The sequence below is a fragment of the Urocitellus parryii genome, chromosome X, assembly GCF_045843805.1.
Source record: "Urocitellus parryii isolate mUroPar1 chromosome X, mUroPar1.hap1, whole genome shotgun sequence".
NCBI classification, from domain to species: Eukaryota; Metazoa; Chordata; class Mammalia; order Rodentia; family Sciuridae; genus Urocitellus; species Urocitellus parryii.
The window spans coordinates 90,439,432-90,465,162 of record NC_135547.1 but is presented as its reverse complement, the minus strand read 5'-3'; the positions used below and the strand labels follow the sequence as shown (position 1 = coordinate 90,465,162).

The window sequence follows — 25,731 nt, the reverse complement described above, 5'->3', positions numbered from 1 at the left end:
GGAACATGGCGCAAGCTCTGTCTGAGGAGGAGTTTCAGCGGATGCAGGTGCCGCTCGCTGTGGGAAAGACCACCGGGCTAGGCGACGAGGGGGAGGGGTATAGAGCGGTCGTGCCACCGGCTCTGAGAATGAGTTGGCTGGAATCGACATTGAGTCTAAGGGATTGATCTGGAGAAGGGAAACTGAGGCTGTGATCGGCGATACTCTTTGATTCTGAGATATTTGGGCTCTGAAGATTAGATTCTGTTAGGCTTGTGGGCAGGGGAGAGTGCCCTTTACTAGGCAATACCTTACTCAGAACTGGGGGGATGAGATCTTTGTGTCTGTGGGGGGGGGGATATCATTGGTGGGTGATGATAATTTTGGGCTTTGAAAGAAGGAGATCCTGAGGGCGAAACCATTTTGTCTGGAGAGGAAGGAAGCTGGCGTTGGGCCGTTTGCGTCACGGTGGGGGGAGCCCTTGAGAGGGCAATACCATTACCCTGTGGGAGGTGGGAAGTTTGTGGGAGATACTACTATGCCAGGGGATTGGGGAAAGACCCCCAGGTGTGTTCCTGGGAAGTGGAGATACTGTGCCTTTGGTGGTAGGGGATCCTCAAAGGGGCGGTACCATTGGATTACTAGGGGTGATCCCTTAGGCCGGGGTAAAGAAGGCCCTGAATGGGTAATACCATCAGTCCCTACCGGTGTGTGTGTGGGGACCAGAGAAGGTAAAAAAGTGGTATCTTGGACTACATGGAGAAAGGATCACTGCACTTTTTGGAGGTATCCTGAATTGGTACTATGATTACTTGATTCTTTTAGGGTGGGAACTCTTGAGAATGGATGAAAGGCCATAGCATTGCTTCAGGAGTGGGCTCTTCTCTATAGAGAGTTCCTTGCTGAGAGTCTCTGAAAGGAGAAAATCCTGAGAAGTGTCCTGTGGGTGAAGGACAGGAACTCTGAGAGAGGACAAATAATTCTTTTGGTCCTTGAATGAGGGAAAACAGTTGTTCCTCACTGGGACTCTTGGGGATGAAAGGGTGAGATCTTTGAACCATTAATTGGAAAGACTTCCCTAACCATTGCAAGGGATCTGAGTAATCCAACTGTCCCACCCAAGGCTTTGTATTTGAGAGACCTTGAAGTGTGTAGAGTCATCCCATTCTACCCCCACTGGGGAGATCTTGTTGGGAGGTGGGAATCCTTGGGTGAGGAAGGTTGATCCCACTGTGCAGTGAGTGAGAGAAAACCATTTCACTCTGTTGAGGAGGAAATCTAAGGGACTGAAAAGAAGTGTTCCAGTTGGACCAGGATGTGGAGAGGGATCACTGAGTCCTGGTGAAGACAGGGGCAGGAAAATTTTTATAGAGACCAAACCCTCTGACTTTGAGCAGGGGAAGAGAGGTAGATGTTAGTGTGTTTTGAGGGAAGAAAAAGGTCCTGGTGGGGTAGAGGATAGTGAATGAGTCTGGGACCAACCAGCTTCAGAGCCCTACAGCCCTACTGTGCTGTTTAGAATGGCCCAAATTTCACTTTTTCTTAATTCTTTTATTTCTCTTATTTCTTTTTCTCTCCTTTTCAGTAATAAGGATTAAACCCAGTGAGCTGCATTCCCATTCCTTATTAATTTTTATTTTGAAACAGCGTTCTCACTAAATTGCTGCTGGTTTCACTAAGTTGCTGAGAATGGCCTCAAACTTGTGATCTCCTGAGTCACTGGGATTACAGGCTTGTGCCACTGCACCTGGCCCTTTCCCTTATTTTATTTTATTTTATTTTTTTTTTGGTCCTGAGGATTGAATCCAGATAGCCTAAACACTGAGCTACATCCCCATCCCTTTTTGTTTTTATTTTTTAGACAGGGTCTTGCTAAGTTGCTTAGTGCCTCCCTAACTTGCTGAGACTGGCTCTGAACTTGTGATCCTCCTGCCTCAGCCTCCTGAGTCACTGGGAGTACAGGCATGGATCATTGGCATGCCCAGCCCTTTCCTTAATTTTTGAAGGGGGCCTGGAGATGTTTTGAGAACCTTTGTAGTTACAGGATCCTGGGAATGCTCTTGACTCAATGAAGGTTGGGGAGGAAAATACCAGACCCTCTTCCCTTGGGAAAGAGGTGGGAAGGCAAGCCCTTGTTCCTTGCCCTCAGGGGCCTCCAGGTTTGGTAAGATAGTGTTGAGTGTGTGAAGGAGTCAGCCAAGATGAGAAAGAGAAATTTTATCGCATGTGTGTGGGCCAGCGCTCACTGATGGCTGGAGCGCAGAGTGGATTGGAGGGGTGAGATTGGTTGGGGTTATAAGTGGACCTGGAGGAGGTGGGACAAGGGCTCAGAGCCTGGCAGCTCATTTTAGGATGCAGTATGTTTAAGTAATAAGGAGTGGCTGAGGAAGCACTTGGAGGGTACCAGTCTAATCCATAGGGTCTAGGAGCTCGGTTCCCTTGTGGTGGGGGTGAGAGCACTTTTCCTAAGTTTTTTCCCTTCTTTTTTCCCCAAAGGCTCAGCTCCTAGAACTCCGGACAAACAACTACCAGCTTTCAGATGAACTACGCAAGAATGGCGTTGGTGAGCCAAGAGGGTCTCATTAGGTGGGGGTGAATTTGGGAGCCAGAGGCTGAGATTTTTACCTCAGAGGCCTGGCAGGAGGAGCCTTCAGCTCCTTGCCACTGCCTGAGGTTGCAATTCCCTGCTTTCCTCACACCAGAACTTGCCAGTCTTCGACAGAAGGTTGCCTATCTGGATAAGGAGTTCAGTAAAGCTCAAAAGGTACCTTTCTCCAGCCACCCACTCTCTGCTACCCTTTATTTGTCTGACTCATTCATGTAGCCAATGAGCACCTACAGTGAACTAGACCTAATATTAAATGCTGTTTTCATGTAGTCATTTAAATAATTCTCATGGAAATCTCTTTATTTGGCTAGTTTTATCTAATCCTGCTTAATTTATTGATTAACTTAATTTATTCTTATTTCATTCTTTGTTCAGTTACTTATTCATTCTTAGTCACTAACTTTTGATTGAATAGTCTAAGTCAATCTGCCTTCAATCTGCATCCCAACTTCTACCCACATTCCCACTTTGTCCCCCTATTTTCCATCCCTATACTGATCCTGTTGGTAATATAAGACCCAACCCACCTCTTAGATCCCATAAAGATGAGATAGAATATAACCTATTAAAGCTCCTCAAGACATTCAAGATTCTCCTTTGTTTCCTTCACTGCTCTGTCCCCCTTATTACAATGTTATTTGTAGTACATGCTGGATAAATATTTGTTGGATGAACACTAATACAGATTGCAGAAAATCTCACTGTCAGGAGGCTGGGCTTCTCTTTGTTAGGGTACTAATTCTTCAAACCTGACCATGCCCTCGGCTGCTGAGAAGCACTTTCCATGTTCTATAAGAGGGATCCATATAGACATGTTTGGATGATGTAGCAATAAAGCCACAATTTCTGAGCTTGGAGATCCAGCCTGTAAAGGGTTAAATACTAAGTCACACCTCAACCTCAAGAACATAGAGAAAAGGAAGATTCTTATGTGCTGTAGCACCAAAGCAGTATTCTCGTTTGTTCAGTCTCTTATTTACTCACTCATTCATTCTGTTATTCCTATGGGCTCCAAATTGTCAAGAAAGTTCTGAGGTTGAAGACAATCTCACCCTATGACCCATGTCATCATTGTCCTCCATTAACACTAGTCACAGTAGTCTCCATACCTTACTGAGGGTAGGATATATTCATCGCTGTTCACTTTAGCTGTCTTTCCACCCTTCACTTTAGGCACTGAGCAAGAGCAAGAAAGCTCAGGTAAGGGGGCTCATGGTGGGTGAATGTGTCTGAGAGACTCTGTCTAAGTGGGAATATATCTCTGTGTGCTGGGATCTCCTCATACTGGCCTGCCTTTCTCTGTGTGTGCCCTTGCATCTACCATTTCCTCACTGTCATGTATTTCTGTGTCTGTCTTTGTTTTCCTGTATTTGTCTTATATTCTGCCTCTCTGTGTTTTTCTTTCTTTCTCCATTTCTCTCTTTATTCTAATTCTGTCTATTCCTGGCTCTATCTTCCTGTTTCCTTCTCTCTGACTCTTGTTTCTCTCCTCAACCCTCTCTTTGTCTTTCTCCATCCTGTTCTTATCTCTGTCATTGTGTGTCTTTTATGTTTTTTTTTTGTTTATTTCTCTCTGACTCCTTGTTTCTCTTGCCCATTCCATTTTTTTTTCTTTTTTTCCCCTTTGTTCCTTTATCTCATCCTGACTCATTTCTTACCCTGACTTTCTCATTTCTCTCTCTGATCTGTTCTTTCCCTGGTGATTTCTCCCTGTTCCTGTCTTTTCTTTTTCTTTCTCTCTGATCCTTCTTTCCTTTCCTGTTATTACCTTTCCTTTTCTTTTCCTATACTCCCCCTTCTTTGTCTGTCTCTCCCTCCCTGTTTTCCTTTCTTTCTACTTCCCCATGACTCTCTATCCATCTTTTTCTCTCTCTCATTTTATCCCTCCCTGTATGTTTCTCTCCTGTATCACCCCTTTCTCTGTACCTTATGCTCTTCCCCCACATCATCTTCTTCTGTCTCTTTCTTTGCCATACCTCCTCATCTTTTCTGCCTCTATTGGAGTCCTGGCCTATGTCTGCCACTGCAGGAAGTCGAGGGACTGCTGAGTGAAAATGAGATGCTGCAGGCAAAGCTGCACAGCCAGGAGGAGGACTTCCGTTTGCAGAACAGCACACTTATGGCCGAGTTCAGCAAGGTGCTGGTGCCTGGGATAAATGAGGGAACAGGAATGCTGTGTGCGTGCTTGTGTGCATAAGTATGTGCAGGGGCTACCCAGGCTGAGACCTGACAACAACTGGTGGTTGGACAGGGTCTGACCTTGGATCACTGTCCATGGTGCTGAAACAAGTCCTGAAATACTGTTGGGGGGGCAATGATTTGACAGATGGTGCCTTTCACTGTGGTGCAATCAGATGGCTTCAAGCCCTGAGGTCAGCTGGTTCCTGGCCCAGGCACTCCTTTTCTTTGAACTTCAAGTCTCCATAAAATTGGGGCTGACGTATGGAGCATCAGGGTGTTGGGGAATTTTTAGCTAAAATTATTATGCTTAATATGGGTTGGAAAGGTATTTGAAGTGCTTCCCTTTTGTCTTCCTTCCCTTTGTCTGACATAAGCCGGGGGTTCCACTTCTTCCAGATAATTCATCCTGGATCAGTTAATTCTATATCCTCACTGATTTTAGTGTCCTGGCTGCTTTTGAAACTACTGGGCAGTTGGAGACTTTGTCTTTTTGTTCTCTTATGTATCTTCTGTTTCCATGGCTAATTCTTTGTAAATTTTTAGCATATTTTCAGGAAAAAAGTCCCTTGGTAGCAAAAATGGTATTTATAAGGCTCCATCTGATAAAATACTTCTTAATACCTTAAAAAACAAAGCAAAAATCAACCTTTAAGCAAGTATAGTGCCAGGAGAGGCAGTTCAGTGAGCAGTTGTTCCAAACATGTAGTCTGGTACCGGAAGACCCAGATTAAAAACTTTTTTTCCCCTCATCACTGAAGATTGAACCTAGGGATACTTTACCACTAGGCTACATCCCTAGCACTTTTTAAATTTTATTATTTTTTAAAAATTTTGAGTCACGGTCTTGATGAGTTGCTGAGGCTAACCTCAAACTTGTGAACTTCCTGCCTCAGCTTCCCTAGTTAGTGATATTGTAAGTGTGAGCCACCACTCCCAGCTAGGCCTAGATTAAAATCTTGGCTAACTGTGACCATGGTAAAGTCAATTCTCATTCCCAAATGTTTAAATGATGGAAATGATGGTGGTCATGGTGGCCCATGCCTGTAATCCCAGCAGCTAGAGAAGCTGAGGCAGGAGGATCGCAAGTTCAAAACCAGTCTCAGTAAAAGTGAGGCACTAAGCAACTCAGTGAGACCCTGTCTCTAAATAAAATACAAAATACAGCTGGGGATGTGGCTCAGTGATCAAGTGCCCCTGAGTTCAATCCCTGGAACGAAAAAAAATGGAAATGATACTGATAACAGTATTTGTCTTGCAGGGCTTTGTGAGGATTAAATGGATAAATGTATGTAAGTCACTTACAACAGAGCCTTGGATATAATGTCAGCCATGGAAATGTTAGCTAATGATATTATCCTTCTATTGATTCAGTCTTACTCTAAAATATATTTTATTTTGGCAGTGTTGGGGATTGAACTCAGGGCTTTGCATATGCGAAGCAGGTGCTCTGCCACTGAGTCACATCCCTAGTCCTCTAAAATATTTCTTGATTTTTTGGGAAATCCTAGAGATTGAACCTAGGGACTCATGCGTACTAGACACATACTCTATACAACTGAGCTACATCACCAGCTCTTTCTTGACTTTTTAAGTTTTGAAATTCTGGGGTTGGGGATATAGCTTAGTGACAGAACACTTATCTATCCTGGGTTTGATCCTTAGTGTCACACACAAAAGCCATCAAGTAGATGACTGGGGATATGGCTCAGTAATAAAGCACCTGCTTAGCATGCATGAGGCCCTGGGTTCAATCACCATTACTGAAAAAAATGTTTTATATCCATCCTATGGCCCTCACCTGCCTCAGCCCTTACTACCTCTCATTTGAGATATATATATTTGGGGGCGGGTACTGGGAATTGAACTCAAGGGCACTCAACCCCTGAGCCACATCCCCGGCCCTATTTTGTATTTTATTTAGAGATAGGGTCTTACCGATTTGCTTAGCGCCTCACTGTTGCTGAGGCTGGCTTTGAACTTATGGTCTTCCTATGTCATCCTCCCTAACTGCTGGGATTACAGGCATGTGCCACCATGCCCAGCTTTATTTGCTACATTTTCACAGCCTTCTCTCTGGTTTTCTCACTACAAGTTTTTTTTTTTGGAGGGGGGGTACCAGGGATTGAACTCGGGGGCACTTGACCACTGAGCCACATCCCCAGCCCTCTTTTGTATTTTATTTAGAGACGGGATCTCACTGAATTGCTTAGTGCCTCACTTTTGCTGAGGTTGGCTTTGAACTCACAATACTCTTGCCTCAGCCTCCCAAGCTGCTGGGATTATAGACCTGCACCACTGCACCTGGCTTCAAGTTTTTTTATTTATTTATTTTTATGTGGTGGTGAGGATCAAACCCAGTGACTCATTTGTGCTAGGTAAGCACTCTACCACTGAGCCACAACCCCAGCCCTCGAGTTCTTTTTTAATTGGTCCATTCCACATAGGTTGTTTTGACCTGCAGGTCTGCCTCATCACTACTTTAAACATTAACTTCTGGTGCTCCCCACCCCCTAGTTCCATGCCCCTGGTGCTCACATAACCACTGGTCTCACAGCCTTACTTGTCTATGCTTTTTGCCTCCATGGTATCTTGGTTCTGATGGGGTGAGGTAGGTCAGGCATTTTTCCATAAATCTAGCTCATGTTTCCCTGTACTACCCAGGGCTGGGTACTGGACCAGGTGTGGAGACTTCCTTCATAGTCACCTTCCTACTCCTCCCAGGCACTGGAAGTGCTCACAGGGAGGCATTGGGATCGAAGCCTGTATCCACCCCTTGTTTGCCAAGATATTTCAGCTCAATTGTTTCTTCAACAAATAGTTATTGAATGCTTGCTATGTTCTGTGTGTTCTGGAAATACAATTGTGAGCAGCACAGAATGTTCTCCACTCTTGCGTAACTTACATTCTGGGGATGGGATTAGGAGAAAGACATAACATAATAAGCAAATAAAATTAGTAGGTAGTAATAACTGACATTTATATGGCATTTCCTATGTACCAGTTCCTATTTGAAGTGCTCTACATTATTTATTCATTTTAATCCTAGCAGTAGCCTATGAGATATTTTTAGGATCCTTATTTAACAGATGTGGAAAACTGAGCCCCAGGGAGATAAAGTAATTTGTCCCAAGATCACCTGGTTAGTAAATGGCAGAGTATAAATTCATATCCAAGCAGTCTTGTTTCAGAATCTGTGCTTGTGACTGTTAAAAAATAAAATTTAATTGTGATTAAAACCAGATAAGAAAGAAGTGAATGCAGTGCTTTGATAGAGTAGAATTTCGATGTTGGGGGATACCAATTTTTTTTCTTTTTGGTTCTATGGATGGAGCTCAGGGCCCTAAGGCTATGCAAGTGGTCTCACTGAGCTACATCTCTAGCCCATGGGATACTATGTTAAAGGTGACATCTGAGCAGAACACTAAAGGATGCACAGAAGCCAATCATCTGAAGAACTAGGTGAAAGAAATAGTGTTTGGGATAGAAAATATCCCCGTCAATAAAAATAAAAATTTTCCTGGGCCTCAATGTTATCCCCTGAAAATGGGGACAAGGTATCATCTTGGAACTTCTATGAGAAGTGTATTTCAGTCAGGAAGTGAACAGGGGGCTGGCTTAGTTTTATTTTTATTGTTTACTCTCCAAGGCCAGGAGCTAGCAAGGCAGGAACTATAAGCAGTGCTGGCCCTGGAAATACTCTTAAAGTTTTCTGTGGTGCTTGAGCTGAGAAGGAACTATCCCTGGGTGTAAGACCCAGGACACAGAGCTGTTTATAGAAGTCATGGCATTGGGACTATCCATGGTGCTGACAATTTCCAGAGGAGTGTGAGGTCTTAGAGTTTATCTGAGATGTTGGGAATAGGCAAAGGGGAAATTGTTCTCATCATTCTCAACCTTTTTGATTCTGCTAAACAGATGTGTGAATATGAAGTTGTTTAACATCTCTGTGCTTCAGTGTCCTTATCTGTAAAGTGTGAGAGCACCTATGTCATAGGTTCTTTATGGGAATTAAATGAATTATTAACTGCGTGGTCAAGTGCTATATATGTTTCGGTGAATAGTATTCTGATTTGCTGCTTCTGTGCTTCCTTACTCTTCCCCTGCTCAGCTCTGCAGCCAGATGGAGCAGTTGGAACGGGAGAACCAGCAACTAAAGGAAGGGGCTACTGGAACAGGCACTATCCAAGCTGGACCCCATGTGGATGGGGAGCTGCTAAGATTGCAGGCAGAGAACACAGCCTTGCAGAAGAATGTGGCAGGTATGTAGAGGCTCTCCTGGGTATGTAGGGATCTCAAAACTTGAGTGAAACATAGAAGAATGTCTGCCTCTCAGGGGAAGGAAAAGGGCTTTAGGGCCAGGCTTGGCCTTGCTAAGAACTGCTGAGTGGCTTTGGACAGGCCAGTTTACCTCTCTGAGCCAAAGGGTCCTTATCTGCACAGTATACACAGTGATGGCTGCTACCTGAAAGATGGAAGTAGAAAGAGTTGGTATCAATCTGCATTTGGTTCAGGGCCTGGTCCCTAGCAAATGTTAGAGAGCAGCAGCATGAATGTTGAAAGGGATCTATTTACTAAGTGAAGAAAGTGAATGAAGGAGCTCAGATCATAGGTGGAGTTTGGGATAAAAGCTGAAAGACAGTTTGGTATATTGTGGGAAGGTCCTAATGCATGGACTCTTGGTGAACAGCTGGGGCTTGTTTGGTGGTGGATGCTAGTTCCATGATCAGGAGGGAGATTGCTAGAATGTGGATGGGTATTCTGAGTTTATAGTAAGGATTTAGCTATAAGTAGGGGAATGGAGCGTGGCAGACAGGATCTCAGAGGTTGGTAGGATTTGTAAAGGCATGAATGGTGCTTGTGGGCATTTGGAGCAGGGTTTCTGTGACCTGAAGGATTGAAGGCCAGTTTTCCCTCTATTTGAAGCATGGCAAGGAACTTCAGAGACTACCTCATCCATCATAAACATACATAGCACTCCATCATATATTCTTATTCAACCCACTAGCCCTGCAGGAGCGCTATGGGAAAGAGACTGTGAAGTCCTCAACTGTCAGTGAAGGCCAAGGAGACCCCCCAGGGGGCCTCACTCCCACTATCATGGCCCCCATGCCATTGGCAGAGGTGGAGCTGAAATGGGAAATGGAGAAAGAGGAAAAGAGATTGCTCTGGGAGCAGCTGCAAGGCTTGGAGGTAAACCTGGGTCTGTTGTGGCTGGGATGTCTGGAGGCAGGCAGATGCCCTGGCTCTGTCTGTGGTCCCACGGAGATGTCTGTGACATCACCATCTCGTGGGCAGAAGGGAAGGGGTGAGGGAGGCAGGAGGATAAGGTGAAGCAGAGGCCTTCCCCTGTCCTTACTAACAACAAGCCCATCCCTCATCTTTCCTTGCAGAGCTCAAAGCAGGCTGAAACATCCAGGCTGCAGGAAGAACTCGCTAAGGTGGGGCTGCCCAGCTTATTCCTGGCATAGCATAAAAGAGCATTGTGCCTCCCTCAGAGCCTCAGTTTCATCATGGGGGAAGTGGAGAGACTCACACTTATCTTTCAGAGTTACTTTCAATATGGAATGGGCTAATGTGGCCCCACTCTATTTTGTGCATGTCAGGCCCCATCCCTTTTGTCTCCTCCCAACTTTGCCCATTCATTCATTTATCCAAGCACTTACAGATTCCTTATTCTTATTTTAGAACCTAGCGGTCCAGCATTAAGATAACCAGTTAGGATCCTGATTTCTAGGCCTCCCAGACTAGCCATTCTAGGATGTGGCTATTGGCCACTATTTAGAGGACATAAGTGCTGGCCTTTGGAGCCCAAGGGATCTAAATGAAAATAATGCTTTTGCTGCTGACCAGCCAGGCAACTAAATTACTTATGCTTTCTGAGACTTAGTTTCCCAGTTTGTAAGACTGGTCGTAGTCACTTCTCAGGGCTATTTTGAGGATTCCATAGGATAACATAAGTAAATCATGTCTTTCAGAAAGGGTGCAGTGAAATTATGTGAAAATATTAAGTTAATTTTTGTCTTTGTTAATATAATTATCATTTTCATCACTTGTCTACTCCCCTTTGTCCCTCCCATCCAGCTCTCTGAGAAACTAAAAAAGAAACAAGAAAGGTACACTTCCTTTTTAAATGGTTTTTAAGAGCCTAAAGGGACACTGACTTATAAAACTGACCCATCTATGTCTGTCTTTCTGTGTCCAGCTTTTGCCGTCTACAGACAGAGAAGGAAACACTATTTAATGACAGCAGGTAACTGTCAGGATTGGGAGCACTGGTAGACAGAGACTGTTCCATGCAGAATTACCTGAAGATCACAGGGGCAAAACTAGGAGTTTGAATCTTGAGCCACATCCAGTGTGCCCTATCCCTGTCACCCCCAGGAACAAGATTGAGGAGTTACAACAGCGGAAGGAAGCTGATCTAAAGGCTCAGTTGGCTCGTACCCAGAAACTGCAGCAGGAACTTGAGGCTGCCAATCAAGTGAGAAGCTCAGTCCTGAGATCCCTGGGGTGGGGACTCTTGTTTGGGGAGGTCTGTGGCTCATGGAGACTGGCTGGGCAGTCTGTAGTATTTCCTATGTTGGAAATTCAGAGATTGGATGGGCCTAGGCCTTCCCCAGGAGGTAGAAAAATAGGACCTCAGGAGCCCCAAGAGTTCTAAGATTTGGGATAAGGGTCTGTATGGATCAGAGGCCCTGGGACTGAGGACTTGGGGGATTGTGTATTACAAGTTCATATCAGTCTGAAACTACCACTGGGGTTTAGGACCAGTAATAGGTATGAGTCTGAACTTCCTGGAGACTGGGTGATGTTGAGACCTTTAAGAGTAGGGGTGTCAGTAAATTTGGGATCTCCAGAGGCCTAGGGCATGGGACAGTTGGTACTAGAGGTGTAGTGCATTTGAGACTCTCAGGGTCTGGAGGTTAGTTTGGGTCTAAGATGTTTAGGAAGTGGAATTGCATGGGCTAGGTGGTCCTGAGACCCCTGGGGAAAGTGAACAAAAAGCTGGTCAGTCTGAGACCTTCAGGGGCTGGTATAAAAGTCTAGGTGGTTCTGTGGCTCTTGATGGTTGGGGGCTGGCTGACTTTAAAGCCTCTAGGTTTTCCTCTAGAAGGGGTAAGTCATAAGTCCATTGGAGAAGGGAATATGGTGGTTCATGGTACTAAGGCCCCCTAGAAACTGGGAATATGGAAGCTGTAACAGGAGTCTAAGTAAGGCTGAGATGCCCCAGGACCTGGTAGTGATCTGTCTCTGAAGATCCTCAGAGAGTGGGGACCAGAGTAATAGGTGGTGGGAGTAAGTCTGAGACTTCTCTAGGAGCTGGAAACTAGGAGATTGTATGAACTTGAGACCTCTAGAGTCTGGAACTAGGAGTTTGTGTGGATCCAAAACCCTTGGAAACTTGAGACATGGGGGTTTTAGTGTTTCTGAAACCCCTGGTAGTCAGGGCCTGGAGTCTGAGTAAAGCTATTGTCCCTAGATATTGACCACATCTGTGATTCCTGGGGTTTGTATGCATCTTGAGAATCTGGGGCTCCCAAGCTGGAATCTGAGTTAGTGTAAGACATCTTATGGATGGGAGCTAGGGGAGTTTGAGTCCTCCAAGAGCTAAGACCAGGAGCTTAGGTGTATCTGACATGCTTGAAGGATGGGATAGAGGGTACAAGAGTGTCTAAGGCCACTTCAGGTTGTGACCTGGAGTCTGGTGAACCTGACATCCTTGATGGGTAGTCCCAAACTCACAAGTGCTGGGGACACACTGTTGGTTACTCAAAAGGGAGTCTGTATGGTTATATGTACCTCAGGGGTGGCTGAGGTCTGGAATGGGCTCCCCTGACCTCCTGGTACCCACAGAGCTTGGCAGAGTTAAGAGATCAGCGGCAGGGAGAACGCCTGGAGCATGCAGCAGCTTTGAGGGCCCTACAAGATCAGGTACGTTGTACTGGGTGGGTTTGGGGATCTGAGGTTGAGGGAGTTGGCAGCCTGAGTGAGTGGGTGCTACACAGGTAGGCAGGTCCCTGGGGGTCTTTCTTCTCCTAGTCCTGGTCTGTGGTCCGTGTGTCTGTCTGTTTCCTTTCTTTCTTGGCTGCGGGTAGGTCCTGCCTTCCTGTTCTGGACCCGCTCTCACCTGTCGTGGGGGTGGGGCCAGGTGTCCATCCAGAGTGCAGATGCGCAGGAACAAGTGGAAGGGCTATTGGCTGAGAACAATGCCTTGAGGACTAGCCTGGCTGCCCTGGAGCAGGTACAGGACACATGAGAGCCCTTGCTGATCCCTCCTCATTCTCCCATTTCTCTTCTTTCTGGTCCATACCCAGGCAGGGTGTTTGGATACCATGCTGTTTTCTGGTACCTGTTTCTGTTTTTGTTTTCTGTTGGCTCCAGCCCTCTTCTCTCTAGTCATCCATCCTTGCTTCTCTGACATTCTAGTTTCTCTCCAGTAAAGTGAATGAAATATAATAATCTTAAGTGTATAACTCAGTGAATTCTATCTTTCTATCTCTCAATCTTCCTATTTTTCTGTCTCCACATAGCCACCTCCCAGATCAAAAAATAGTGTATTTTCAGTACCCTAGAAGGTCCCCTTTACCCTTTCCAGTCAATACTCCCTCAGAAATAACCATCATTCTGACTTTAGCAACATAGATTCACTTCATTTGCTTTTACTTTATATAAATGGAATCAATGTTACTTTGTCTTTGGCTACTTTCTGGCACCTTTGTATACATGAGGTTTATCCAAATATAGCTTGGGTTTGTTCTTTTATCACTGTGAAGTACTCCATTGCATGAATATACCATATTTATACATTATCCTCACTGTTTTTCTTTTGAAATTTTCTCTCATTCTAATTTTCTTCATGCCTTTCTGGAACTGAGAGGCCCATGCCTCATGCCTGGGTCCCTGGGGCCCCTTCACTCCATATCCCATCACCACACTTTCTGCAGATCCAAACAGCAAAGACACAAGAACTGAATATGCTCCGGGAAGAGACCACTGGGCTAGCAGCTGAGTTACAGCAGCGGCAAACTGAGTATGAGGATCTCATGGGACAGAAGGATGACCTCAACTCCCAGCTCCAGGTGATACTTCTGGCTCTGGTCTGTCTTACAGTTCCCTAGTACTGGTTCAGTGGAATCCCCAAGAGGTGCAGTAGGGAGACTATATAGTCAGGAGGACCTAGATTCCAGGCTGTTTCCCTGACTTTATTAGTATCCATATGTCCTGGCACAAATCATTTTGCTTCTCCGAAGCTGGGCCTCTTCAGTTCATTAGGATATACATTCTGATTCCATAGTATAGGTTATGTGTCCTTTATCCAACCTGTTTGGGATTAGAAATGTTTCAGATTTCTGATTTTGGGGATTTTAGAATATTTGCATATACTTACCAAGATGTATTGGGAATAGGACCCAAGTCTAACCACAAAATTCATTTGTTTTGTATATACCTTATACATATAGCCTGGAAGTAGTTTTATATCATATTTTTAGTACACCTGTATTTTTCCCTTGGGGGAAACAGATCTTGCTATGTTATCTAGTCTGTCCGTGAAATTGTAATCCTCCTGCCTCAGCCTTCTGAGTAACTTGGATTATAGGTGTGTACTACTGTGCCTGGCTTGTACCTGTGTTTTTCTATTTTTTAATAAACTTTTAAAAATTTTTTTAAATTGTAGATGGACACAATACCTTTATTTATTTGTTTGTTTATTTATTTATTTATTTATTTATTTTTATGTGGTGCTGAGGATCGAACCCAGTGCTAGGCGAGTGCTCTATCACTGAGTCACAACCTCAGCCCCACACCTGTGTTTGACTGTGACCTATCACAAGAGGTCAGATGTGGAATTTTCTACTCTGGTCTCATGTTGGTACTCAAAAAGGTTTAGATTTTACATTTTTGGATAGAAACTGGAATAATAGTAAATTAAATAAGAGAGAAGTTTAAATCTCTTTCATGTAAAACTCCAAGTAGGTTGTTTAAGGATGAGTGATGGCTCTGCAATCATCAGTGACCCTCATTCTTTTTCTATTGCTCTTCTCCCACCTTCAACACAAGACTTCTATCTTGGCATTCAGGGTGGTTGCTCAAGCTCCTCCACCATCATTTTGGCATTCCATCTTGAAGGAAGAAGGAAATAGGGCAGGGAATAGTATTCCCCTTTCCTTTAAGAGCACTACCTGCCAGGCATGGTGGCGCATACCTCTAATAGCAGCTACTTGAGAGGCTGAGGCAGGAGGATCCCAAGCTTGAAGTCAGCAGGGAAACTTAGTGAGATCCTGTCTTAAAATAAGATAAAAAGGGCTGGGGAATGTAACTTAGTGTTTGTCTAGTATGTGCCAGGCCCTGATCTCAATCCCCAGTACCAAAAAAAAAAAAAGCATAACCTAAGTTACATCAACCAATTTCATACATAAAAAGTAATCACGTGAGTTGAGAGTAGTGGCACCAGCCTGTAGTCCAGCTACTTGGGAGGCTGAGGCAGGAGGATCCCTTGAGCCCAGGAGTTTGAGGTCAGCTTGGGCAACATGGCAATACCCTGTCTCATAAAATAAAATAAGAAAAAAATCACATGGATACACCTAACTTTGAAGGAAGAGGGGTAATGCTTGCTAGACCATCATGTACCCAACCACAAACTCTGTTGCTAGGAATGTATGGGAGAATGAATATTGGGAAGCAACTAGCTGTGTAGAGGTTGAGATTATAACACTCACTTGACCAATGGAAAGGGAGATGGTCTACTAGAAGCATCCCAGGTAACCAGCACCTACTAGCTCTTCATCAAACTCATCCCCTTTGTTCCTGCATTAGGAGTCATTACGGGCCAATAGTCGCCTTCTGGAACAACTTCAAGAAATAGGGCAGGAGAAGGAGCAGTTGATCCAGGAACTCCAGGAGGCTAGGAAGGTAGGGCACCATGGAGAGAGGTGGAGGGACTGGCTCAGTCCAAGGAAATTGGGGGATGTAATATGTTCAAATCCATGGGAATGAGGGGGGGAAGAAAATGACCCATTTTCTGAGGATGGGAGAGTGACTCAGCCAAATTGATTGGACTGAGATAGGGGTGTCTGGCTAATTCCTTGGCCATGGGGACAGGGTGGTGGCCCTTTTCCAGTATTAGGGAAGGAGGTTGATTGCCATCCTTCTGACCCCCCCAGAGTGCTGAGAAGCGCAAGGCAATGCTGGATGAACTAGCCATGGAGACGCTGCAGGAGAAGTCTCAGCACAAGGAAGAGCTGGGAGCAGTCCGACTAAGGCATGAAAAGGAGGTGCTGGGGGTGCGTGCCCGCTACGAGCGTGAGCTCCGAGAGTTGCATGAAGACAAAAAGCGGCAGGAGGAGGAGCTCCGTGGGCAGATCCGGGAGGAGAAGGTGGGTGGGTAAATTCAATGCCCTTCCTCCTCCAAACCTTGGGGGCCACAGTGTTGTTGATAAGCCAATGAATGGCATGTGTGAGGTGCCTGGTCCTCAGCCTACCTTGCCCTGGATGCCCCTTCCAGGCCCGAACACGGGAGTTGGAGAATCTCCAGCAGACAGTGGAAGAACTTCAGGCTCAGGTACACTCCATGGATGGAGCCAAGGGCTGGTTTGAACGGCGCTTGAAGGAAGCTGAGGTGAGTTGGTGGTGCCCAGTGAGACATAGAGGCTGCTTATCGGGCACCCAGGCCAAACCAGGGTGCAGAAGTGGTCAGGACCTAGAACTTTCTGAGACGTCCTGGACTTGTGTCTATAGCCACAGTCCTGCTGGCTCAATAGCAGCCTTCTAGAGTAGACCAAGGAATGGCCAACAGACAGGGCAAAATGTTAGGTGTGCAGTGCCACCCCATCTTTGTGCAGATTTGAAAAGGCACCTGCTGTTCCTGGAATTTTACTTCTATCAGGAAATTGTTGTGATATACTGATTTGATTTGAACAGGAGCTTTTATTGCCATTTTCTGGAAAACTCAGGACAATACATAAGAGGAAATGTCAAGGAGCAGTGAAGAGCACAGACCAGAGCCAGTTTGCCTGGGTTTGAATTCTGGCTGGGCCATTTGCTAGCTGTGTGTCCTTGGGCAAGTCATCTGACCTCTCTGTGACCTGTTCTCATATTTGGTAGAAAAGGGATAATAATAGGGTCTGGGGGTGTAGTTCAGTGGTAGAGTATTTGCTTAGGGTGCATGAGGACTTCGTTCAACTCCCAGCATAAATAAATAAATAAATAAATATAATGCCTACTGTCTAGGGATTATGGGAGGATTAGGGAAGATGAGTTAATATATGTAAAACCCTTTGAATATTCCTGGCATGTAGTAAGTGTTATGTTATGTGTTGTTAAATAAAAGAAAATGTAAATGCAAATCTAGAGTTATATGAATGGCACAGGCTTAAATGTAACACTTCTGCCTAAGAGCATGTGGTGTTTTCCTGCAAGAAGTTCTTTTCTGCATGCCTGAAGGGCCCCACTGCAGTATACCCTTAAACTGGGCATAATGTCTTCTGGGGGGCTGTGGCCAGACCCAGGACTTGTCTTGTAGGAATCTTTACAGCAGCAGCAGCAGGAGCAAGAGGAAGCCCTAAAGCAGTGCCAGGAGCAGCATACTGCTGAGTTGAAGGTGCTTCTCCTTTGATGATGTTCCTCTTTCCGGGTACTGAAGGGCCCTCAAGGGAGTACAGAGGCTTCCCAATCTGCAGCCTGAGCTACTCTCTGCTTTACAGGGCAAGGAGGAGGAGCTACAGGGTCTACGCGATCAGCTTCAGCAGGCCCAGGAGGAGCGAGATGGCCACTTGAAGACTATTAGCAACCTGAAGCAGGTCAATGGTCCCTCTATGGCCCCAGACACACCCTTGGGTAAAGAGGGGGTGTGCTGCAGGCAGCTGTTCTGGCATCTGTCAGCCATGCTGCCTTTACCTGACAGGAGGTGAAGGATACAGTGGATGGGCAGCGGATCTTGGAGAAGAAGGGCAGTGCTGCGGTAAAATGGGGAGGTGCCCTTGTACAGCCCTTTCCTGGCATGTATGCCCTTCCTTTCCCTATGGGCCCCCTGGCCCTCAACCCTCATCTTCCCCCTGTCCCTGCACAGCTGAAAGACCTCAAGCGGCAGTTGCACCTGGAGCGAAAACGGGCCGACAAGCTGCAGGAGCGGCTGCAGGACATCCTCACCAATAGCAAGAGCCGCTCTGGTGAGGCACCAGGACAGGAAGAGAAGGCTACGGTGCAGGGTAGCCAGGGCCTGGGCATATGGGTCCCGGGGCTTTCTTGCACCTCCATTGATCCTCTCTCTGGCTTCTTCTGTCCCTCTTGAACTCTTACGTGTTTTCTTCTGTTTCTTTCTTTCTCTCTCTCTCCCTTTTTGTTTTCTCTGTTGTCTCTCCATGTTTCTGTGTTCCATTTGTTCCCTTTCCTCTTAGTTTGCCTTTATCTCCCTGCCTTCTTTCTCTACATCTCTCCTTTTCTGTTCCCCACTTTTTATTCTTTCTGTCCATTTATCTCATTCTTTCTCTATCTCCTCTCTCTGTCTGCATTCCCACTACCCCCACGTACACACTCCTATACCTCACTCGGTGTTTCTAAATCTGTTGTATCCATTCTCTCCTTCTATAAATTCCCACAGTCAAGTCCAGGGTTCCTGAAACAAAGCCCCCTGATTTGCTCCCCTCTAGGAACTCCCAGTGGAGCTAGGGAGACAGACATCCATGCAAGCGGCAACATTGTACTGTTTTATTATACAACCAAATCCAATTCATGTTATTTCTGCCACTTAAGGCAAAGACAGACATAAAAATTAGGTTTGTATTCGCCTTTTTTGGATGGGGGTGGCCTATAAATACATTGAAATAAGTAAGATGCAGTGATGATTCTGTTGCATCTCTCAGACCATAGCCTCAGAGAAAACTCGCTCTCTCGTTCTCCCACTCAGGGTACATGTGGAACCTCACTCAGCACCCCACCCATGCTAGAGAGCCCTTGGGGTGTGCTATTAACATACCCTTCCTGACACTGAGAAACAGCCACAAGAGCAGTGGCACAAATTCAATGCCCATGTTTTAAGTACATAGCAAAATGAATGTTATCTCATTTCAAATCAATTTCTCTGTGAGGTACTCAGTTTCCTGAAGTCACCTCTTTATAACAGGAATTTTGTTTCTGTTTCTGTTTTGTTACAAATTAAGCCACACAGAACAGATTAGAATGGTATACCATACCTCCATCTTGTCCATTAAATGGAACTGAGATCTAGTGCATGGCCATGAGTCTGTCTCCATCATTTTCTTTTTCTTAACAGTCTGGGGGTTGGACACAGAGGTGCTTTTACCACTGAGCTACATTGCCAGCCCTTTTTATTTTTTATATTGATACAGTTTCTCACTAAATTGTTGAGGGTCTTGCTGAATTGGTGATGCTGGTTTCAAACTTGTGATCCTTCTGCCTTACCCTTCTGAGTCACTGGGATTATAGATGCATGCCACCAAGCCTGGCTTCTCCATCATTTTTCTCTGCTTCATGTCTTTTGCCAGGGTCTCTGATCGTCTCCATCATCTGCTCTAGCTTCCTGTCCCTCTGGGGTTTTCTCTGTGTGTGAGTGTGCCCTATGCCCTCTCCAGGGTTCTGTTTTCCTTTCTTCATGCCCAACTCTGAGTGCTAATGCTACTAGAGGCCCAGGTATCCCCTATTTCTCCTGGCCTCTTTCACCTTGGCTCTCTTTTATTGTGTGTATTTGCCAACTAAGACAGCTGTTTTTTTTTTTTTTTCACTGTCTTTCCCTGTCCTGTCTGCTTCTGACTTTCCCATGCCCTAGTGTGTCTCTTTGCCTCCTTCCATCTCTGTCAAATCTATTTTCTGCCTCTTCCTGCCAGTTGGTGCCCTGGGACCCAGGGGGATGGGCTCAGTTTCTCTTCCCTCCACTTTCCAGGCCTTGAGGAGCTGGTTCTTTCTGAGATGAACTCACCAAGCCGGACCCAGACAGGAGACAGCAGTAGCATCTCCTCCTTCAGCTACCGGGAGATCTTGCGGGAAAAGGAGAGCTCAGCTGTTCCAGCCAGGGTAAGGGACAAGGAAGAGTGTGCAATCCCAGTTTTTCCTGCCCCAAATCTGGAATTGGGGCATCCCCCTATTTTTTCCCTCAGCTGCAGCCATCTACTCTGAGTCTAGCACAAGCATTTTTGTTTTCCTTCTTGGTGCTAGGATTTGAACCCAGGGCGTTGGGCATGTCAGCACATGCTCTACCACTGGAACTACAACCCAATCTCCTGGCACATGCATTTTTTTTGACAAGTTCTTCCCAATCTTATCAACTTGGATTGTTACATGGGGGACAGGCCAATCGTTTTCTCTCTTTGACCATCATGTTTCAGCATTTGTCAGCTAATTCCACCTTTCTGGGAGCCATAAAGTATGTGGTGTGTAGTAAGTGTATCTACCCATGTAGGAGGTCCCTTCTTCCAAATCACACTTATTATTCATTATTATTGCTATCTGTTATGTCAGTTTCCTTGCTAGCCAGTTTTATTTGGAAATTTTTTTATCATTCCATAAATAGTATGTGTACATTATAGAATAAAAAAAAAAGTCGGTATGGTGGTGCATTCCAGTAATCCCACGTACTCAGGAGGCTGAGGCAGGAGGATCAAAAGTTCAAAGCTAGCCTCAGCAACTTAGTGTGGCGCTGTCTAAAAATAAAAAAGGACTGGGGATGTAATTCAATGGTAAAGTGTCCCTGAATTCAATCCCTAGTACCAAAAAACAAAGAAACAAAACAAAACAAAAACAAGTGAGTAAAGATTTTACCACACAAAGGTCATTATTATAAATTCTCAGTTCAAGTTGGGCACAGTGTTGCCCATCTGCAGTTCCAGCTATTCAGAAGGGCAAGGAAAGATCATTTGAATCCCGTAATTCAAGGCAAGCCTGAACAACATAGTGAAACCTTGATCTAAATAAAATCTTAGTTCATACCCTTCCAGATCCCTCATTTTAAAATCCTAAATGGCACTAAGAACATGTTTTGGTTCACCTGGTTTCTACCTTCCCAATTTTAAAAATTTTCATCTTATCTAATACTCTAGTTTACCTTAATCATATTTTTCTAGTTGGCCCCAAAATGTTCTTTGTTGCTGTTTTTCTGAAAACTGAAAATCAGAATTCCATTTCAGAGCACATGTTACATCATCTCGTTATTTTCTCCCCCTTTAATCTAGTCTGGTACTGGGGATTCAACCAAAGCCACTGACGTGAGCACTGAGCCACATCCCTAGCCCTTCTTATTTTTGAGAAGGGGTCTTGCTACATTGCTTAGGGCCTTGTTAATTGCTCAGGTTGGCCTTGAACTTGTGATTCTCCTCAGTCTCCCAAGTCTCTGAGATTACAGGCATCACCATCATGCCCAGCTTTCTTTTGGTCCCTTTTTTGTGACATTATCTTGGGAACAAACCAGGCCAGTTGACTTATAAGAAGTGTCCTACCTTTTGAATTTTTTTACTTGTTTACTAGTGGTGCTTTATCAGCTCTCACCTCCATTTCCTGTTGGCTAAAAGATCTCATTTGCTAATGTATCTCCCTTAATTTTCTCAGTAATGCTCTGATGTGGTAGTTATTCTCTATCTGCCTTTAGACCAAGGGGAACACAGAGTTTCTGAGGGTGCCAAGACTGACCAACAGCTCCAGCCACAGGGCCCACACTTTCCCATCCAACTCCAGCTCCTGACTTGTGTCTGGGGTGGGCAATGATGAATCTGGGGCTGGTCACTATCTCCTCTTCCTTGCAGTCCTTATCCAGTAGCCCTCAGGCCCAGCCCCCTCGGCCAGCTGAGCTGTCAGATGAGGAAGTGGCTGAGCTCTTTCAACGGCTGGCAGAAACACAGCAGGAGAAATGGATGCTAGAGGAGAAGGTACTATCTGTCTCTCTGCTTATCCCCATTTGAAGTGCTCTTGGCCAGGCAGTGAGGAGGGGGTCTGGTCAGGCCCTCCTCCTCTCCTCATGGGTGATCATGTGCAGTTGAGGGGTCTGATGTGGGATGGGCTATTTTGCAGGTGAAGCACCTGGAGGTGAGCAGTGCTTCCATGGCAGAGGACCTCTGCCGGAAAAGTGCCATCATTGAGACCTACGTCATGGACAGCCGAATCGGTCAGTGCCCCCTCCCCTGTCCTCACCCCTTGCCATCCAGCCTTTACTTGGCTCTCCAAGTACTACTTTACTCATTTTCCATGTATGCTATGGCTTTTCTCTTCTTGGAACTCAGTGCATCTATTAACAAAATTACAACCCATGGAGAGGATAGCAAGGAAACTGTCTTTTTATCTTTCTTCCTCCCCTTTTCTGTGTGCCTGTCATTCCTTTACTCCCCATTCCTCTAATGTGCTTCTCTGGTCTTCTGTCTCCTTTCTTTTCACCATGTCTTGGCTTCCTCCTCTCTCTCCCTTCTGTTTTCTCCTTGTATCTTTTTTCTTCTGACCCCTCTCCTTCACCTTCTCTTACTGGCTATATTGTTCTGCTTCCACAAGTTTTAATTCTCTGTATTTTTATTCTTTTTGAGGTTCTGATCTCTTCTCCCTCCTTCCTCACCCTCTCTTCCTCTCCCACCTGTCTCCTACCTTCTCTCCCTTTGCTCTTCCTTTCTGTCTTTATTTCTTTTGCTCCTTCTTTCAAACCTTCTTCTCCCCCTGATTTTTCCTTAGCAGAACAATACCTATTGGCATGTGCTGAGGGTTTACTGTGTGCTCTATAATTTTCATGCAGTCATGCATCTTTCCAACTCCATGATTTAGATATTTACCCCCATTTTCAGGGTCACATCGCTATTAAGTGACAAAGCTTGGTTTCACATGTCAAAATCTCCACCCCCCTACATAACATGGCTTCTCTCCCTCCCCTCTCCTCTGCTCTGTTCCCCTCTTTTCTCCTCTGGCTCTGCCCATCTCTCCTCCGGCTCTGCCGAGGGGGTAGTGCTCAGCTTGGGCCCTTGCAGATGTGTCTGTGGCAGCAGGCCACACAGACCGCAGCGGGCTGGGCAGCGTCCTGAGAGACCTAGTGAAGCCAGGAGACGAGAACCTTCGGGAGATGAACAAGAAGCTGCAGAACATGCTGGAGGAGCAGCTCACCAAGAATATGCACTTGCACAAGGCGAGTGTAGCCTACTAGCCTCCCCATCTATCTAACCACATGTCTCCCTAGCCACAGAGCCCCAGGTCTTCTGCCAGTCCCTGTAGTCACTTACCCAGACTTTGTCCTCCCAGCCATTCTCCTACTCTTATATACACCACCCTTTCATGCTCCCATCTTTCATCTTTGGGTCAACTTATTATTGACTCGTCTCTCTTTTCTTCCACCTACCCATCCATCCATCTATTTATACACCCACCCAACCATTTATTCATCTGTCCATATACCTACTCTTTTACCTATCTAATCATCTTTCCCAGGTCTTCCAACCATTTCCTGACCTATCCTTCTCTTTCCTCACTCACCCATTGTCTTACCTTGCCAACCTACCAGATGACTTGCCTCCCTACCTGTTGTCCTCCCTATGGCCTCTTCACAATGCATTTGTGCACCTGTTTGCCTGCCATAGATCCCTGATGTGTTTACCTACATGTCCATTGGCCCATCTCTTTCACCCAAATATTTCCCCCATCTCTGGGGGATTCATAAAGGAGTCAGACCCAGCTCCTACCTTGGAGAAGCAAGTTCACATTTAGTAGAAGACAAGGTGGTGAGGGTGACAATTATATCCTCTGGCAGCACTGGGCCACAGCAGGTGACCCACTACATCTCCTTAGCTCCCATCTTCTCCATGCCCAGCCTTCTGTTGAAGGCTCTGTGAACTCCAAGAACCTTCCCAAACCAAGCCAGACACCATTGGAAATGAAGGAGCCTCCCCTACCTACTTCTCTGGCCCATTATGGCTTTTTTGTTTCTTAGGACATGGAAGTTCTGTCCCAGGAAATTGTACGACTCAGCAAGGAGTGCGTGGGGTCACCTGACCCAGACCTAGAGCCTGGAGAATCCAGCTAAAGACCTGCAGGCTGCATCCACTCCCTCCCCTTGTCACCTCCCAGGATGCTACTCCCTTGGGCTATGGAGGGAAATGGGGGCTGACACCAAAATCTAGTATTTTGGGAGACTGGACATTAAAGGGGCTAGAGGCCTGATGGCTGGTGTAAATGACCTGGTCAGGGCAGAGGGCCCCCCCCCCCCCCCCGGGAGTGGGAATCCCCAGGGAAGGGGTAGGGATTTCTCCTTGGCCCAGGCTCCCAGGGAGATCTGCCTCCATCTCTGCATGAGCTCTCCCTCCCAGAGACCAACACTTTTTTATTTTATTTTATTTTTTAATTTATGTCTGAAAGCCTGACTACTCTGCACTTGGGATTGGGGGTGTTGGGTGGGGGTGCGGTCTGTGTTCAGCGTTCTAGCAACGTGTATGTGTGTGTGCGCGTGTGTGTGTGTGTATAAAGGCTGTGCAGCCAAAATACCATCTGGCCAGACGGGCCCACCCACTGACTGTCTGGTCTCATTTTTTTTTTTTTCAATCAAGGGGGATGTTCTGGGGGTCAGAAGGTCACTCTGTTGCATTGGGGAGGGAGTTCTATGACTTCAACTTTATTATTTCCTCCAACCTCAACTCACTTGTCACCTGACCAACCTCTAAAACTAAGTGGAGCATAAATATCTGCAGATATATGTATGTGGGTAGATGTGCGTGGGGTTGTGGTATAGATCAGTGGACAGATGGGAGGATGGATAAGTGGTTGGATGGACTGATGATAAATAAGTGGAAGTTTGCATGGATCAATTTTGGCTAAGTTGGGAAATGGATGGGTGGATTGGCGGATGAATAGATGGATCAGTAAATGGATAACTAGAGAATGGATAAGTGGATATATAAATGGACAGATGATGTATAGATGGACAAATGGTTGAGTGGATGAATTGAGTATGTAGCTGGATGGTTGGATTTATGAACAGGTTGGGAATAAACTCTTGGATGAATAAAGGACTGTATCGATGGATAAGCTAATGAATAGGGAGGGTAAAGAGTGGGTGCATAAGTGATGAGTGATTGGACAGATGAATGGATACTGATACATATGGATAGGTTGGTGAATAGTTGGATAGGGTGAACATACAGATGGATGAGCAAGTGGGTTGATGGATTAATGGCTAAATAGGTGGAGGGGTGGGTAGAGTGATTGCTTATGTAGATGGGAGGGTGGACAAATCAAGAGTGTAATAAGTGAGCAAATGGAGGAATCCAATGGGTTGGTAAATGGATTGAAAGGCTATACTTCCTGTGTTACTGTGCCCTCATCACACAACTTTAGTTATCTAAGATTAGAAATCATCTGTGCCAGGCCCTGGGTCATCCCCTTTCACATCATTTCAATTAATGCTCCAAATGACATTGTCAAGTAGGGATAACTCCATTCTGACAGCCAAAGAAACAATGCAAGGCATTTCTCAAGGACATAGCAAATGTGGCAAAGTTTTGAGTTTGAACCCACCTATGCCTGCCATAGACTCTTCATACTCTGTGCTCCTGCCAACCAGGAGCAGAGCCCTCTAGAGGATGTGATGTGATTTGCAGTCACTGGGTGTGCACAGATAAGGGCTCCTGCCCCCTTGGCGTGAAACCTGCCTGGACTGGGGGGTGGGGCCTGAATTGTCCCTGTCTGCACTCCCTGTACCCCACATTTCATATCGCAAGACAGTGGAAGATGCATGCTCCAGTCCCATGATAGAAGTTTAAAACTGGGGCTGTGGCACACTCCTAGGGGGTGGCTTTAAAGACCTGTCCATCTGGAGAGAGACAGCCCCCATCAATAACCCTCGCACCCCAGTTTCTCCTGCCCTTCCACAGCCTGGGGGGCAGGGAGGGGACACAGCGCTGCATCATTCCCCATGGCACTCCGCTCTGGGGCCATTAACAGACGCCTCCCCATCGATCGATCGGTTCTGCTAAGTGCTGCTGATTCAGGCGGGTGGG

The 25,731-nt window shown here is 45.8% G+C and overlaps 1 protein-coding gene across 6 annotated transcripts; it reads left to right on the top strand.

Moving 5' to 3' along the window:
• On the top strand, positions 1 to 24,236 carry Gripap1 (GRIP1 associated protein 1). 6 transcript variants are annotated; one of them, XM_026406735.2, is made up of 26 exons: positions 1 to 47; positions 2,476 to 2,542; positions 2,682 to 2,743; positions 3,761 to 3,787; positions 4,617 to 4,724; positions 8,877 to 9,027; positions 9,774 to 9,958; positions 10,159 to 10,206; positions 10,850 to 10,881; positions 10,971 to 11,018; positions 11,150 to 11,249; positions 12,623 to 12,700; positions 12,918 to 13,010; positions 13,714 to 13,848; positions 15,584 to 15,679; positions 15,931 to 16,143; positions 16,272 to 16,385; positions 17,289 to 17,366; positions 17,470 to 17,565; positions 17,670 to 17,726; positions 17,835 to 17,934; positions 19,665 to 19,795; positions 21,517 to 21,639; positions 21,782 to 21,875; positions 22,717 to 22,871; positions 23,670 to 24,236. In XM_026406735.2, exons 1-26 carry the CDS (start codon positions 6 to 8, stop codon positions 23,760 to 23,762), a joined length of 2,526 nt encoding a protein of 841 aa, XP_026262520.1. In that variant the 5' UTR covers positions 1 to 5; the 3' UTR covers positions 23,763 to 24,236. The 6 variants fall into 6 exon arrangements, with proteins under 6 accessions (XP_026262520.1, XP_026262519.1, XP_026262523.1 ...); XM_026406734.2 differs by having other exon boundaries at positions 17,835 to 17,973; XM_026406738.2 differs by lacking the exon at positions 12,918 to 13,010.
• Positions 24,237 to 25,731: the final 1,495 nt, after the last annotated feature.

Excerpts from the sequence above, each read along its gene's own strand:
- Gripap1 (XM_026406734.2), top strand. The coding sequence starts at position 6 with ATGGCGCAAGCTCTGTCTGAGGAGGAGTTTCAGCGGATGCAG. Across the intron at positions 2,543-2,681 it reads ACTACGCAAGAATGGCGTTG|AACTTGCCAGTCTTCGACAG; the intron begins GTGAGCCAAGAG and ends TCCTCACACCAG. Across the intron at positions 11,019-11,149 it reads ACACTATTTAATGACAGCAG|GAACAAGATTGAGGAGTTAC; the intron begins GTAACTGTCAGG and ends TGTCACCCCCAG.